General features: G+C 42.2%; 1 protein-coding gene across 1 annotated transcript in view; it reads right to left on the minus strand.

Moving 5' to 3' along the window:
• The window catches only part of LOC308286162 (ephrin type-A receptor 3-like), a gene marked incomplete at both ends in the record, with an annotated part of 98,241 nt that extends 93,852 nt beyond the window's left edge, over positions 1 to 4,389 (minus strand). The window contains one exon of the mRNA XM_080727118.1: positions 4,351 to 4,389. Within this exon, the coding sequence (XP_080583244.1) occupies positions 4,351 to 4,389 (39 nt within the window). The remainder of the gene's footprint in view (positions 1 to 4,350) is intronic.
• Between the last annotated feature and the right edge of the window lie 9,558 nt (positions 4,390 to 13,947).

Below are 13,947 nucleotides of genomic sequence, written 5' to 3' on the forward strand. Positions count from 1 at the left end.
CTAGAAATACAATAATAACATCTAATCAACGTCTAGTCTAAGCTTAGACGTCTAAAAAACGTTCAAATCTCTACCTTTATTAGACCAATTTTAGACCAATGTCTAATAGACGCTATTGCTCAGTGGGAAGCATTGTGTCCCAATTTGGCTGGGAGCCAGTCATTGGATTTTTATTCATTTTCATTTTTTCATTTCATTTGAAAGCTGGGGATCATAGCTACAAAATGATATATTGGTTGTGGAGATTGACCCAACAGTTTTGAAGATATGGCTTATAGAATGATGCCATGCTGAAATACTACTTTTGAGATATTCAAGTTTTAAATAAATGTCTAACCTGCAAATGACCTGACGATCTCTCACATTAATTAAAAAAAAGTCTTATTTACATGCAGAGTTAAGCTCTGGCATTGAAGTGAAATGTAGCCTGAAATTTATGAAATGCTTTAGTGGCTTTATCACATTTTAGTGAAAAAAAAAAAAAAAGTATTTTCAGTCCCTGTCTAAAGCTGTACTTTCCGAGATGACTGGCTCTCAGTGAGATTGGGACACATTTGTTAAAAACGGTGAAATCCTGCAAACTTTGGAAGCCAAAACCGGACAGATCCGTCTTGATCACATGACTACAGAGCCAGGTAATGATTAGTCTGATTTTTTGGACAAAATCTGAAGGAATAATATAAAGAAATGTGTTTTACAGACGTCGGCCTCCTGGTGGCGCTATAACAGGCCGATCTGAATAAATGTGGGCAGAGGTTCTGTCTTGGCATCCAGGGAGTGAGAGTACAGGTTCACAAAACACAAACACAACTGGACAAAAGTCTCTGTTTTAAAACCGCAGCCAGTTTATCCCTAATACACAGGTGTGTGTGTGTGTGTGTGTGTGTGTGTGTGTGTGTGTGTGTGTGTGTGTGTGTGTGTGTGTGTGTGTGTGTGTGTGTGTGTGTGTGTGCATGCGTACTTGCGTGTGTGTGTGTGTGTGTGTGTGTGTGTGTGTGTGTGTGTGTGTGTGTGTGTGTGTGTGTGTGTGTGTGTGTGTGTGTGTGTGTGTGTGTGTGTGCATGCGTACTTGCGTGCGTGTGTGTGTGTGTGTGTGTGTGTGTGTGTGTGTGTGTGTGTGTGTGTGTGTGTGTGTTTGTGTGTGTGTGTGTGTGTGTGTGCGCGTGTGTGCGCGTATACACGTGTGTGTGTGTGTGTGTGTAGTAGTAGAGGAGGTCAAATGAAAACATGACAGAAAATGTTTGGACAGACTGGAGTGTTTAAGCTCTCTCTCTCTCTCTCTCTCTCTCTCTCTCTCTCTCTCGCTCGCTCGCTCTGCTAATTACCAACACGCTCCATGCAACACACACACACACACACACACACACACACACACACACACACACACACACACACACACACACACACACACAGTTGTAAAACCCTGACAGGGTACAAATGGAGCCTGTCGGAGTTACATGGTTTAACTGTGTAGCAGAGATCTGTCTCTCTCTCTCTCTCGCACGCTTGCACTCACGCACACACACACACACACACGCACACACACACACACACACCCACACACACACAACACAAGCGATTCATTAACGTGTGTGTGTGTGTGTGTGTGTGTGTGGGGGGGGGGGGGGGGGCGTATGGCTCGGCCAATGGGAGTGGAGCTGGGCCTGATTGCTTTGAAGCGGAGCACACAGGTTCATCCAATCATATCAAACCCTACTCTACACTATGGTGGATCAGATCAGTGGAAGCCCCTCTCTTGACCCCCTGATGGGGGGGGGGGGGGTCACAGCTGTCCTGCTGACCACTTCCAGATGTGTCTGAGGGTCCAGCGATGGGGGGGGGGGGGGGGAGAGAGGGGGGGACACAAACCAGACCCCTGTAATGATGTCTGGAAACGGGAGGAGGGACCCCTCCCATCTTACTAATTTGATCCCTGAGCCCCTCCTCCCCTGATGTTTACACACGGAGCACAACTGTATCACAGAGAGATGTGGAGGATCCAGTAGCCTATTAGTCGCTGGCCTAAGACAAAACAAACAACTACGGTATTAGAGAGAAAGAGAGGCCGATACAACAGCTCTATGCTGATGCCTCTCAACTTATGTTCTACAATCTCTGCTCTAACCACAGCACAACAGCAGCCTGACCAGTAGAAAGTAATTAACCAGCTCCTTACGTTGAAAAAATCACACTTCATTACAGAAAGGTTGCTGACCCCTGCTCTATGGCAGGGGTTTTCAAAGTGGGTGACGGGGCACCCCCACGGGGGCACGGGGCACCCCGGGGCACCCCCACAAGACTGTCGCACAAAACTAGTGAAAACAGCCGATCTACAAGCACACAAAGCCTCGCATCACGGTCACCAGGATTTGGTCACCAGGATTTGTCCAAACAGCGGAGGAAAGTTGCTGTTGTTATCGGTGCAGAGTGAATTCTTCATGTGCACTGGGACTCTGTCCTATTCTCCACAGACCAGGCTCTCTGGGTGACTGATAACGCTCCCTAAATAAACTACATTACCCAGGGGGTACTGGGTGCACCGCGTACCCATGGGGCGAGGCGTTGGCAGCTCACCTGGTGCTGTTCCCACCTGCCCGCTGTTCCCTCTGATATACTGTATAGTCCACATAACTAGTATAACCATTCATTATTATTATAGAAGATGTACTGTATAGTCCACATAACTAGTATAACCATTCATTATTATTATAGAAGATGTACTGTATAGTCCACATAACTATTATAACCATTCATTATTATTATAGAAGATGTACTGTATAGTCCACATAACTAGTATAACCATTCATTATTATTATAGAAGATGTACTGTATAGTCCACATAACTAGTATAACCATTCATTATTATTAGAGAAGATGTACTGTATAGTCCACATAACTAGTATAACCATTCATTATTATTATAGAAGATGTACTGTATAGTCCACATAACTAGTATAACCATTCATTATTATTATAGAAGATGTACTGTATAGTCCACATAACTAGTATAACCATTCATTATAGAAGATGTACTGTATAGTCCACATAACTAGTATAACCATTCATTATTATTATAGAAGATGTACTGTATAGTCCACATAACTAGTATAACCATTCATTATTATTATAGAAGATGTACTGTATAGTCCACATAACTATTATAACCATTCATTATTATTATAGAAGATGTACTGTATAGTCCACATAACTAGTATAACCATTCATTATTATTATAGAAGATGTACTGTATAGTCCACATAACTAGTATAACCATTCATTATTATTATAGAAGATGTACTGTATAGTCCACATAACTAGTATAACCATTCATTATTATTATAGAAGATGTACTGTATAGTCCACATAACTAGTATAACCATTCATTATTATTAGAGAAGATGTACTGTATGTATAGTCTAAATAACTATTATAACCATTCATTATTAGAGAATCATTCTCAAACTATTTCATTCCAAGGACCTCCGTTCCACTACGCATACGGCTCTAAATCCACGCAGTGCAGCCTGAGTGCAGCAGGTGTTCTGAGCCTTTGATTAGACAGCAGTCTGTTATAGAGCGCAGCGGTCATTATACGGCTATAAATTCACAGCTGATTTCAGCGATTGACCAATCAGGCATTCAAATAAGCTGTGCAATAATAGAAAAACAATTAGAAAAAAGACTGAGACTGAGGGATGTGGTTCTGATTGAGATTAGGATATTTCTTTTATACTTGGTTGTCACTTGTCACAAACCCCTCCATGACACCATAGATAACAATAGAGGCCAAGCAGGAAGCCATGGGCTCTCATTGTTTAAGTTTCCAGCCTCCAGCGTCCTTTAAACAGAAGGTGGGCAGCAGTTCCGGCTCGCAGAGCGTGACGTAGCCTAATCGTAATCACGACCGTCGTTGACGGTCCCAGAATACCCAGAAGTGTCCCACACACATTATTCTACAGTGAATTCCTGCAGACAGTGTTTGGTAATACGACCAGGCCGGGAAATGATCTGTCTGAAGCTGGCTTCAGAGTTTGTTTAATAAAAAAGAAATAGAAAATAGAGGTGTGCATGGCATGAATAAAATTGCTGACATTTTGATGCCTTCCCAAGTATAAAGGTGTGTGTGTGTGTGTGTGTGTGTGTGTGTGTGTGTGTGTGTGTGTGTGTGTGTGTGTGTGTGTGTGTGTGTGTGTGTGCACTCACCCCTTCATTAGGGTAGGCCTCCCAGCCCAGTGTGTGTGTGTGTGTGTGTGTGTGTGTGTGTGTGTGTGTGTGTGTGTGTGTGTGTGTGTGTGTGCGTGCGTGCGTGCGTGCGTGCGTGCGTGCGTGCGTGTGTGTGTGTGTACTCACCCCTTCATTAGGGTAGGCCTCCCAGCCCAGGTCTGCCATGGCTGACATGGAGTCCAACAACGTAACTGCAGAGAGACAGAGAAAACACTGTAAATATTTACTATAAAAACAGAAAACAGTCAGCAAAAAAAAAAGTTCTGTGCTGATATTGGGTGAAAACAAGCCACGGTCAACTGGCTATATCTCTGCACTGGATTATGGTGGCTGGCAATAAAATCAAATCAAAATAAACGCCACCCCTGGACGGATGGTAGCGAGGCACAATATTGGTAGATTCTTCAAAGGGAAGTGAGCACACTCAGGCAGAGCAGAACGCGTTTCACATCTGGCAGTGAAAGTGTTAATATCAACTACAGCAGGGGTCGGCAACCTTTTTGAGATGAAGTGCCACGTTTACATGTTCCCTGTGGTCAGTGTGCCATGTCACCATTGACACACTGCAAGGCACACTACAAGCTCACAGCGCGGCACCGAGTGCCGCGCTGTGAGCTTGTAGATCTGCTATTTTAGAAAAAGTCGAGAAAATGTGTGAACATCTTTGAATATATGTCTTTTTTAAGCTAACGTTTCTAAAATATTTCTTCTGGGTGGTCCCTGGAACTAAATATTTTGAGATGGGGGTCCGTGGCCAAATACATATCATTTTGGGGGTCCTTCACATGAAAAGGTTTGAGAACCACTGACATAGTAGTGTCTCAAGAACAGACTAACTGAGCTCCAGTTAATTGAAAAGGACCTTTTCTTTGACAATGGCTGGCCAGATTGCTGACATTGAAACATGGGATTTTCAAAAACAAATCTTAGAAGGATTCAAAAGACACTTATAGAATCGGGTCAAAATTTGAATTTTCATGATTTTTCTAAAATAGCAGATCTACAAGCTCGCAGCGCGTGTCCCGACAAATATCTCTAAAACACCAATATGTCCTGGTTTTCAACATTCACTACAAAATTGTCCCGGTTGCATAGACATTTATCATGTTTTTTTATGAAACAATGCTCACAAATCAGAAAACATGAACAAATTCATTGCGTGTCTGAATTCAACGCTGAGGCTGTTTGTCAATCACTCACTGCCTGTATGCAATCTTGCGTGTGTGTGCGTGCACTAACGTTAGAGAATGGGCACGCGCGTGTGCAGTAACGTGCGCATTGCTTTTAGGGTCCCAGTTTTAGGCAACAGTGGTTCGCGTCCTGGTTTGAGCGGCTGAAAATATGGTCACCCTACCATAGGCTAACAACCTAATGATTTGTTCTTCTTTATAAATATGTTCTTTAACATCAGGATGTACTGATCATTAGATCTCCCAGTCAGAGTTAGGAGAGAGAATGAATGTTGAATGATGTGCAGGATTGACGTAAGGGGCCGAACCGACTAAACCTTTTTGGAATATTTTATTTGAAAAGAAAATCCCCTCTCTCACACTCATGCCCAGTGTGCCAGTGATCACCACCCTCCCCTGTGCCAATGTTGGCACCGTGCCTAGCGTTGCCTACCCATAAAACAGTAGAACAGGTAGGAAAAATGAATTAAAAAAAAACAAAAAAACAAAAACAGTATAACAGGTTGACAGCTTCACATATATTGGACTTACTGTGAACAATAAACTTAGGTTTGATCAACACATTACATCTATCCATAAACCTTTTCAGCAAAGACTTCATGTAATCTGTAAGCTAAGATCACTGTCTGTTGCCCCCAATCTTCTGTTATTACTGTTAAAAAGCATTATTCAACCTGTTCTGTTGTACTGCTCTGCATGTTTCTTCATCATACTGTCCATGCCTAACAGAAACACTTTACAGTATTACTGCATTGCTTCCAAGATCATTGGACTTCCCACCCCCACACTGTCTGATATGAATGATAAGACCATTACACGCTTAGCACTCTCAATAACAAATGACACTGATCATCCTCTGTATCAATACAGGTAACTATATCAATAACACTGATCATCCTCTGTATCTCTACTTCCACCTCTTGCCATCAGGGTGAAGATACAGAACCTTGACGTGGCACAAGGTACGGTTTAGTAGGAGTTTTGTCCCCTCAGCCATCGCTGCACTAAACAATCTGCTAAACAAGCGCCCCTGTCGCTAGGATGGTTTTCTGTGAATAGTGGGGTCCTGATGATCTGTCTTGTGTTATATGGTTATATGTTGTTGTTTTGTGTTGAACAGACTTGTGGAGACACATTTCCCTTTGGGGACAATAAAGATTATTATTATTATTATCAACCATGAACTTCAGGGGCTTTTAAGCCGTGACATCATTTTGTAGTCAGATCTCCAAGCAGATTTATTTTCAATATGTGTCCCTCGCTATTTCAACAGATCCCAGACACAGATAACGACTAAAGTATAATTCTACCACTTTCCTTTCAACAACAAAGAGAAGAAAATGTTGTAAATAGTAAAAATAGTAAAAAGATTCACGGGGCCGCTGGGGCCTTTTGGCCCCAAAAGTTCTCCTCTGCCTACAAAATGATGTCAGACTTAACAGCCCCATAGCAGCGTCTCCATCAGTCTGTCACCTCTTCTGTTCAGGAGAGGAGAACAGAACATGTTGTGTGAAGTCTAACAGACGGTGCTGATAGTAAAGCATGTCCTCAGGATGTTGTTACCACAGCTCTGCTCTAACTGATCACAACCAGCTGACATTTGTTTCTGGCAAACTCTGCTTGTTGCACTGATGCTGAACATCATTACACACAGATATTGGCCGGGTTTCCCAAAGCGCAGTCGTACAAGCAGTGTTGTACCCGAACGCGTTCAAAGAACGATCGTTCATGAACACGCTCATATTTTGGGCGAACGTGAACTGAACGTAATTGTTTTCGCTTGATGAACGATATTGTCGAACGCGGTCATTCTGACGCCCGTGAACGACGTTCGTCGGCGTTCGTCGGCCGTTCATGCGGCGGTCCGCGCCTCCGCGGTCGTCTGTCCTCTGCTCCTCTCGTCTCTCTTTTCATTCACATGCTCCAATAGTAGGCACTGCACGAAGCTCCTCGTTCCTCCGTTGATATGCGGTGCTGTCTGCACTCTGCTGCTGCACTGTTAATCTCCTCCTCGTCTCGCAAGCCTGACTGACTATACTTTGTCCTATGTGTGTTGCACGGCGAAAATAGCTGATCTGCAAGCACACAACGCGTCGCATCCACGAGACAACGTGAGCTTGTAGATCAGCTACTTTAACCAACGCGGAAACATGCTGTGCACGAGAAACGTCTGCCTTCTAGTGGGGTTCCTTGTACATGTAATTTTTTTTTTTTTTCTAGTGGGGTTCCTTGTACATGTAATTTTTCTTTTTATTTCAAATGTGTGTTAAAGTTTCTTTCACTTCCAATTTGTAGATTATGGTCTATAGAACAATTTTGGTTAGAGTGTCAAGACAGTAGATTGAAGAAAAATATATTTTTTGCCCTATTTCCAAAATGACCAAAATCGGAATTGTGTTTTTTGAACAATGTCTTAGTTTTCCCACAACTGCTGTGTAATATATATATATTTGTATTGCTATATCAAGTCAATACTGTGTGGGGAATCAATTGGAGTCAAATATTTGTTTTGAATATTATGATATTTCACACAATGAGACAATAACATATTATATTCAGCCCTTCACAATAAGGGTGCAGGAAGACTGGGAACTAGGCAGTGGGCACATAAATATTGTGGGCACCTCAATGTTAAGTTGGATGAAATTATTGCTGTGTGTGGTTCTATATGGGCTGAGTCAATAATTTTGACAAATAATAGCATGCAGCAACGTCTAAACATTTATATATATATATATAGACCTTTATATATATATATATTTTCCTTTTTTTTTTTTTTTTTTTTTGAATAGCCAAAAGTATAAAAAAAATATGGTTAAAAAAAGAACTAAAAAAGAACTATGTAGTTCATTTTGGGGAACCATGAACTTTAGTTCATAATGGGGAATTATGAACTAAAAATGAACTAGTTCATTTTAGAAGTTCTGAACTTGAACTTGAACTAGTTCGTTTTTAAAGTGAACTTTCCCAACACTGCGTACAAGCCCGTCGTAGGCCACTCCGGTACGACGACGAAGCTGTTTCCCAAACGCGCCTCTCTCAAAACAGGCTACGCATGCCCTTAGGCTGGCCAGAGCCTTGTATTATAGAGTTCTGCCAACTCTGCCCCCATGTGAACGGAGATGATGCAACTCTGCACCGACTCTCCTTGAATGGCTCTGGGTCCTGATTGATCCCCACAACCAGCTGCGCTCGCAAATTAATTTCAGTTGTTGTGTGATTGTACTCGCCCCGCGAGAAAGAAGTAGAAAACAATGCTTAAAATTAACAAACTTGTTGGTAGGATAACTGACCACACAGACCCCTTGTTTTTATTTTAAACTCTACTTGGAAGATTTAACGGCTACACAAAATAGCCTAGTTGTTTTAATTTTAAACTACGACTTAACTGTTCGTCTAAATCATCTTAAATATTTATATAAGCTACCATGAGACTATATTATAGTGCTTCGATTTTCAAAGTGGGTCCGGGGACCCCAAGAGGTCCTTGATATGTGGTGATGCACTTAAACGGGAGTCGAACCCGAGGCTTTGACTCATCAGTCTAGCATACAGTCCACCAAACCAACAGCGGTGGCAACAAGGTTGAAGTAGGAACCAAATGAACCCTCATCATGGGTGTAACTCAGAGAGTGTACTGTACAATTAAATGGTCCCATTTGTACATGCACATAGCAGGCTACATACCCAAGATGAGGGTCCATTTGGTTCCTATAACTTACTAACTAAATACAACAGCCCTGCCAACAAAATTCAGCGCTCGATTGGCACGACGGCTTGTGTGTTGGACTGACAAGTGGAAACTCCAGGTTCTATCCCCGCTTCCGTGTAGTATTATATATCATTTAGCCACACTTTGAGAATGAATGGGGAGCTCTTCATTTTTATGTAAGTATTTTGTGTTGTGGTGCGCTCTCTCAAGCAACCCAACAGACGCATAACATAACAAATATATAGTTCATCTTTTTTTTCTTTCTTTTTTTCCCCTCACTATATTACTTATTTTTATGGCAGGTGTGTAGCCTAGTCTAGGCTAGCTACTCTGCCATCCACTTGACTTAGATCAATTTTTTATATACTTTTATAGTTATACTTATAGTGATCAGCTTCACTACGAAGGGTTTAAGGGCGCCCCAGGTCACCTTAAAAAAAAACCTTCGTAAGACAGGTCTGCGTGATTGACAGGAGCCTTCACAGGTTCTTCTACGATCGTCCTGGAGACCTTACGATGGGTTTTCTGAAGTCATTCCTAAGGTGTGCTCACCCATCGTAGCAGCCCATTTGGTTCCATTGTACACTCTCGACCGGTTTCCTGAAAGCCGTCGTAGCCTTGATTGACAGGAGCCTTCATAACAGTTTTGCTGCTACGATGGGTCTTACGACCATCCTAAAGCTTAAGATCGCTTTGGGTAACCTGGCCATTATCATCACCTCCAGCCATACGGCAGAGCTTTGTTCACATGCTGCGTTGCTGCAACGCAAAGCAAAGCAAAGCAATATTCGACTTCGGTGAACAACGTCAAATAGTGACTTTGATATTCGAATGTTCAAATATTTGGTGAATGCCCTGCTACCGTACTTTGTGTTTCTTGAAAGCACAGACATTGTGCTTTCACCGCTCGATGTTGTCACAATATTCATATCATATCAAAAATCAAAAAAGAAGAAATGCTCTAAGTTAGACAATTTTGGTACATACAGACATACAGTGCATAAAATGTACAGTATAAACTGTACATACATACAATCATTTACAGTGTTCTGTAGGCACACACACACGCGCACACACACGCGCACACACACACACACACACACACACACACACACACACACACACACACACACACACACACACACACACACACACACACACACACACACAGAGGCCACTTTTTCCAACACCGGGTGAAAACAATGGGTTACAGAAATTATGGGATAAAAGTTTCAAGGTGAAAATACAGATTTCAAAACTTCACACTGTCATCGGCAACACAGTAGATTTCCAGTGGATTGGCAGAACATTGAGCTTGTAGAACTATGTTTGCTATGTTTCCTGGAATGGAGTGGTTTCTTGCCATTTGTGAGTTTTTACAAAAAATACGCTTCATTCTACATAAACATTAGAAAGACAAGACAGGGAAAGAAACAGGGACGGACTGGGACTAAAATCCAGCCCTGGCATCTTGACCAGACCGGCCCCCACAACCAGCACGGTTACTCTACCGACTCATCTGGTCGAGGGCAGCACATATAAATACACAAGCTTTTAATATCACAACTTTTACAGACAACATAAATGATAACTACACAACTACACAATCAGAACATATATATTGTATAAGTAAATACATTGGTGACCGAACACAGCTGAGGGCTAGTCCACCAGCGCCGGCGCAGCCACCGGCGCAGCAGCCGTGAATGCGCGAACCGTCGGGGGCACTTGAACTTGGTCGCCCTGGGGCACCACACAGGGTTAATCTGGCCCTGCCTTTTTGGAATATTTTATTTGAAAAGAAAATCCCCTCTCTCACACTTATGCCCAATGTGCCAGTGATCACCACCCTCCCCTGTGCCAATGTTGGCACCGTGCCTAGCGTTGCCTAACCATAAAACAGTAGAACAGGTAGGAAAAATGAATAAAAAATAAAAATAAAAAAAACAGTACAACAGGTTGACAGCTTCACATATATTGGACTTACTGTGAACAATAAACTTAGGTTTGATCAACACATTACATCTATCCATAAACCTTTTCAGCAAAGACTTCATGTAATCCGTAAGCTAAGATCACTGTCTGTTGCCCCCCATCTTCTGTTATTTTATTGACCTTGCCAAAGCATTTGACACCGTAGATCACTCTTTACTTTTAGAAAGACTATTCATCTCAGATTTTGATGAAGATGCCTGCAGCTGGTTCAGAAACTATCTGCATGGCAGGCGCCAATGTGTGAAGATGGGAGATGGGCAGTCTGGTTTCCTTCCGGTTAAAGCCGGTGTACCACAAGGATCCATTCTTGGCCCTGTCCTATTCACCATTTATATTAATGAAATAGTTTCCTCAATATGTGACTGTCAAATCCATCTTTATGCTGATGACACAATCCTTTACTGTACCGCTGACTCCGCCACACTGGCCATAGAGAAACTCCAACGATCTTTTAACACGATACAACATTCCTTTAATAGCCTTAAATTAACACTTAATGACAAGAAAACTAAACTCATGATCTTCTCAAACGCCCCAAACATAGACCTCTCCAACCTCCGTATCACCACCACCAATGGTTCAAGTATAGAAAAGGTTTCGGAATACAAGTACCTTGGCATATGGCTAGACGACAAACTCAATTTTAAATACCATATAGATAATCTTGTTTTAAAACTCCGCCAAAAGATCGGCTGCCTCTATAGAAATAAAACTAGTTTCCCCATGTTTTGCAGAAAGAGGATCATCGAAGCTACATTTTTATCCGTGTTGGATTATGGTGACATAATATATCGTCATGCAGGTGCCTCCATACTCAAGCCTTTGGACTCAATTTACCATTCAGCTTTGAGGTTTCTGGTGCAAATTTCAACACTCATCATTGCGACCTGTATGGTATGGTGGGCTGGGGTTCTTTGTCGGAGAGGCGCAATTATCATTGGCATCTCTTCATTTATAAAGGCCTGGTTGGAAAACTGCCACCATACATCTCCTCCATGCTATGTGAGAAACCTAGTTACATTCAAACTCGCTCCAGCGATTGGCTGGTCCTTAAGGTCCCCTTTGCTAATTCGGAACTGGGAAAGACTGCCTTTAGCGTTAGTGCACCTGATGCTTGGAATCTCTTGCAACAAGATATTAAGATGAGTACCCTAGCATCTGTTGGTCATTTCAGGAGTTTACTTAATAACCGTGGATTACAAGTATGTAATTGTTTTCACTGATTGTGTAATTGCTTTTCACTGATTGTTGTCAACACTGCTTTATTTCTGTATTAATTCTGTTGTAATTCTCAGCATCATTGTAAATGAGGATCTCCCTCAATTGATCTTTTCGAGAAATTAAATAAAGGTTGAATGAATTACTGTTAAAAAGCATTATTCAACCTGTTCTGTTGTACTGCTCTGCATGTTTCTTCACCATACTGTCCATGCCTAACAGAAACACTTTACAGTATTACTGCATTGCTTCCAAGATCATCAGACTTCCCACACCCACGACTGTCTGATATGAATGATAAGACCATCACACGCTTAGCACTCTCAATAACAAATGACACTGATCATCCTCTGTATCAATACAGGTAACTATATCAATAACACTGATCATCCTCTGTATCTCTACTTCCACCTCTTGCCATCAGGGTGAAGATACAGAACCTTGAAGTGGCACAAGGTACGGTTTAGTAGGAGTTTTGTCCCCTCAGCCATCGCTGCACTAAACAATCTGCTAAACAAGCGCCCCTGTCGCTAGGATGGTTTTCTGTGAATAGTGGGGTCCTGATGATCTGTCTTGTGTTATATGGTTATATGTTGTTGTTTTGTGTTGAACAGACTTGTGGAGACACATTTCCCTTTGGGGACAATAAAGATTATTATTATTATTATCAACCATGAACTTCAGGGGCTTTTAAGCCGTGACATCATAGTCAGACCTCCAAGCAGATTTATTTTCAATATGTGTCCCTCGCTATTTCAACAGATCCGAGACACAGATAACGACTTAAGTATAATTCTACCACTTTGCTTTCAACAACAAAGAGAAGAAAATGTTGTAAATAGTAAAAATAGTAAAAAGATTCACGGGGCCGCTGGGGCCTTTTGGCCCCAAAAGTTCTCCTCTGCCTACAAAATGATGTCAGACTTAACAGCCCCATAGCAGCGTCTCCATCAGTCTGTCACCTCTTCTGTTCAGGAGAGGAGAACAGAACATGTTGTGTGAAGTCTAACAGACGGTGCTGATAGTAAAGCATGTCCTCAGGATGTTGTTACCACAGCTCTGCTCTAACTGATCACAACCAGCTGACATTTGTTTCTGGCAAACTCTGCTTGTTGCACTGATGCTGAACATCATTACACACAGATATTGGCCGGGTTTCCCAAAGCGCAGTCGTACAAGCCCGTCGTAGGCCACTCCGGTACGACGACGAAGCTGTTTCCCAAACGCGCCTCTCTCAAAACAGGCTACGCATGCCCTTAGGCTGGCCAGAGCCTTGTATTATAGAGTTCTGCCAACTCTGCCCCCATGTGAACGGAGATGATGCAACTCTGCACCGACTCTCCTTGAATGGCTCTGGGTCCTGATTGATCCCCACAACCAGCTGCGCTCGCAAATTAATTTCAGTTGTTGTGTGATTGTACTCGCCCCGCGAGAAAGAAGTAGAAAACAATGCTTAAAATTAACAAACTTGTTGGTAGGATAACTGACCACACAGACCCCTTGTTTTTATTTTAAACTCTGGAAGATTTAACGGCTACACAAAATAGCCTAGTTGTTTTAATTTTAAACTACGACTTAACTGTTCGTCTAAATCATCTTAAATATTTA

This window comes from Nannobrachium achirus, assembly GCF_963921795.1.
Source record: "Nannobrachium achirus genome assembly, chromosome: 5".
Classification (NCBI taxonomy): domain Eukaryota; kingdom Metazoa; phylum Chordata; class Actinopteri; order Myctophiformes; family Myctophidae; genus Nannobrachium; species Nannobrachium achirus.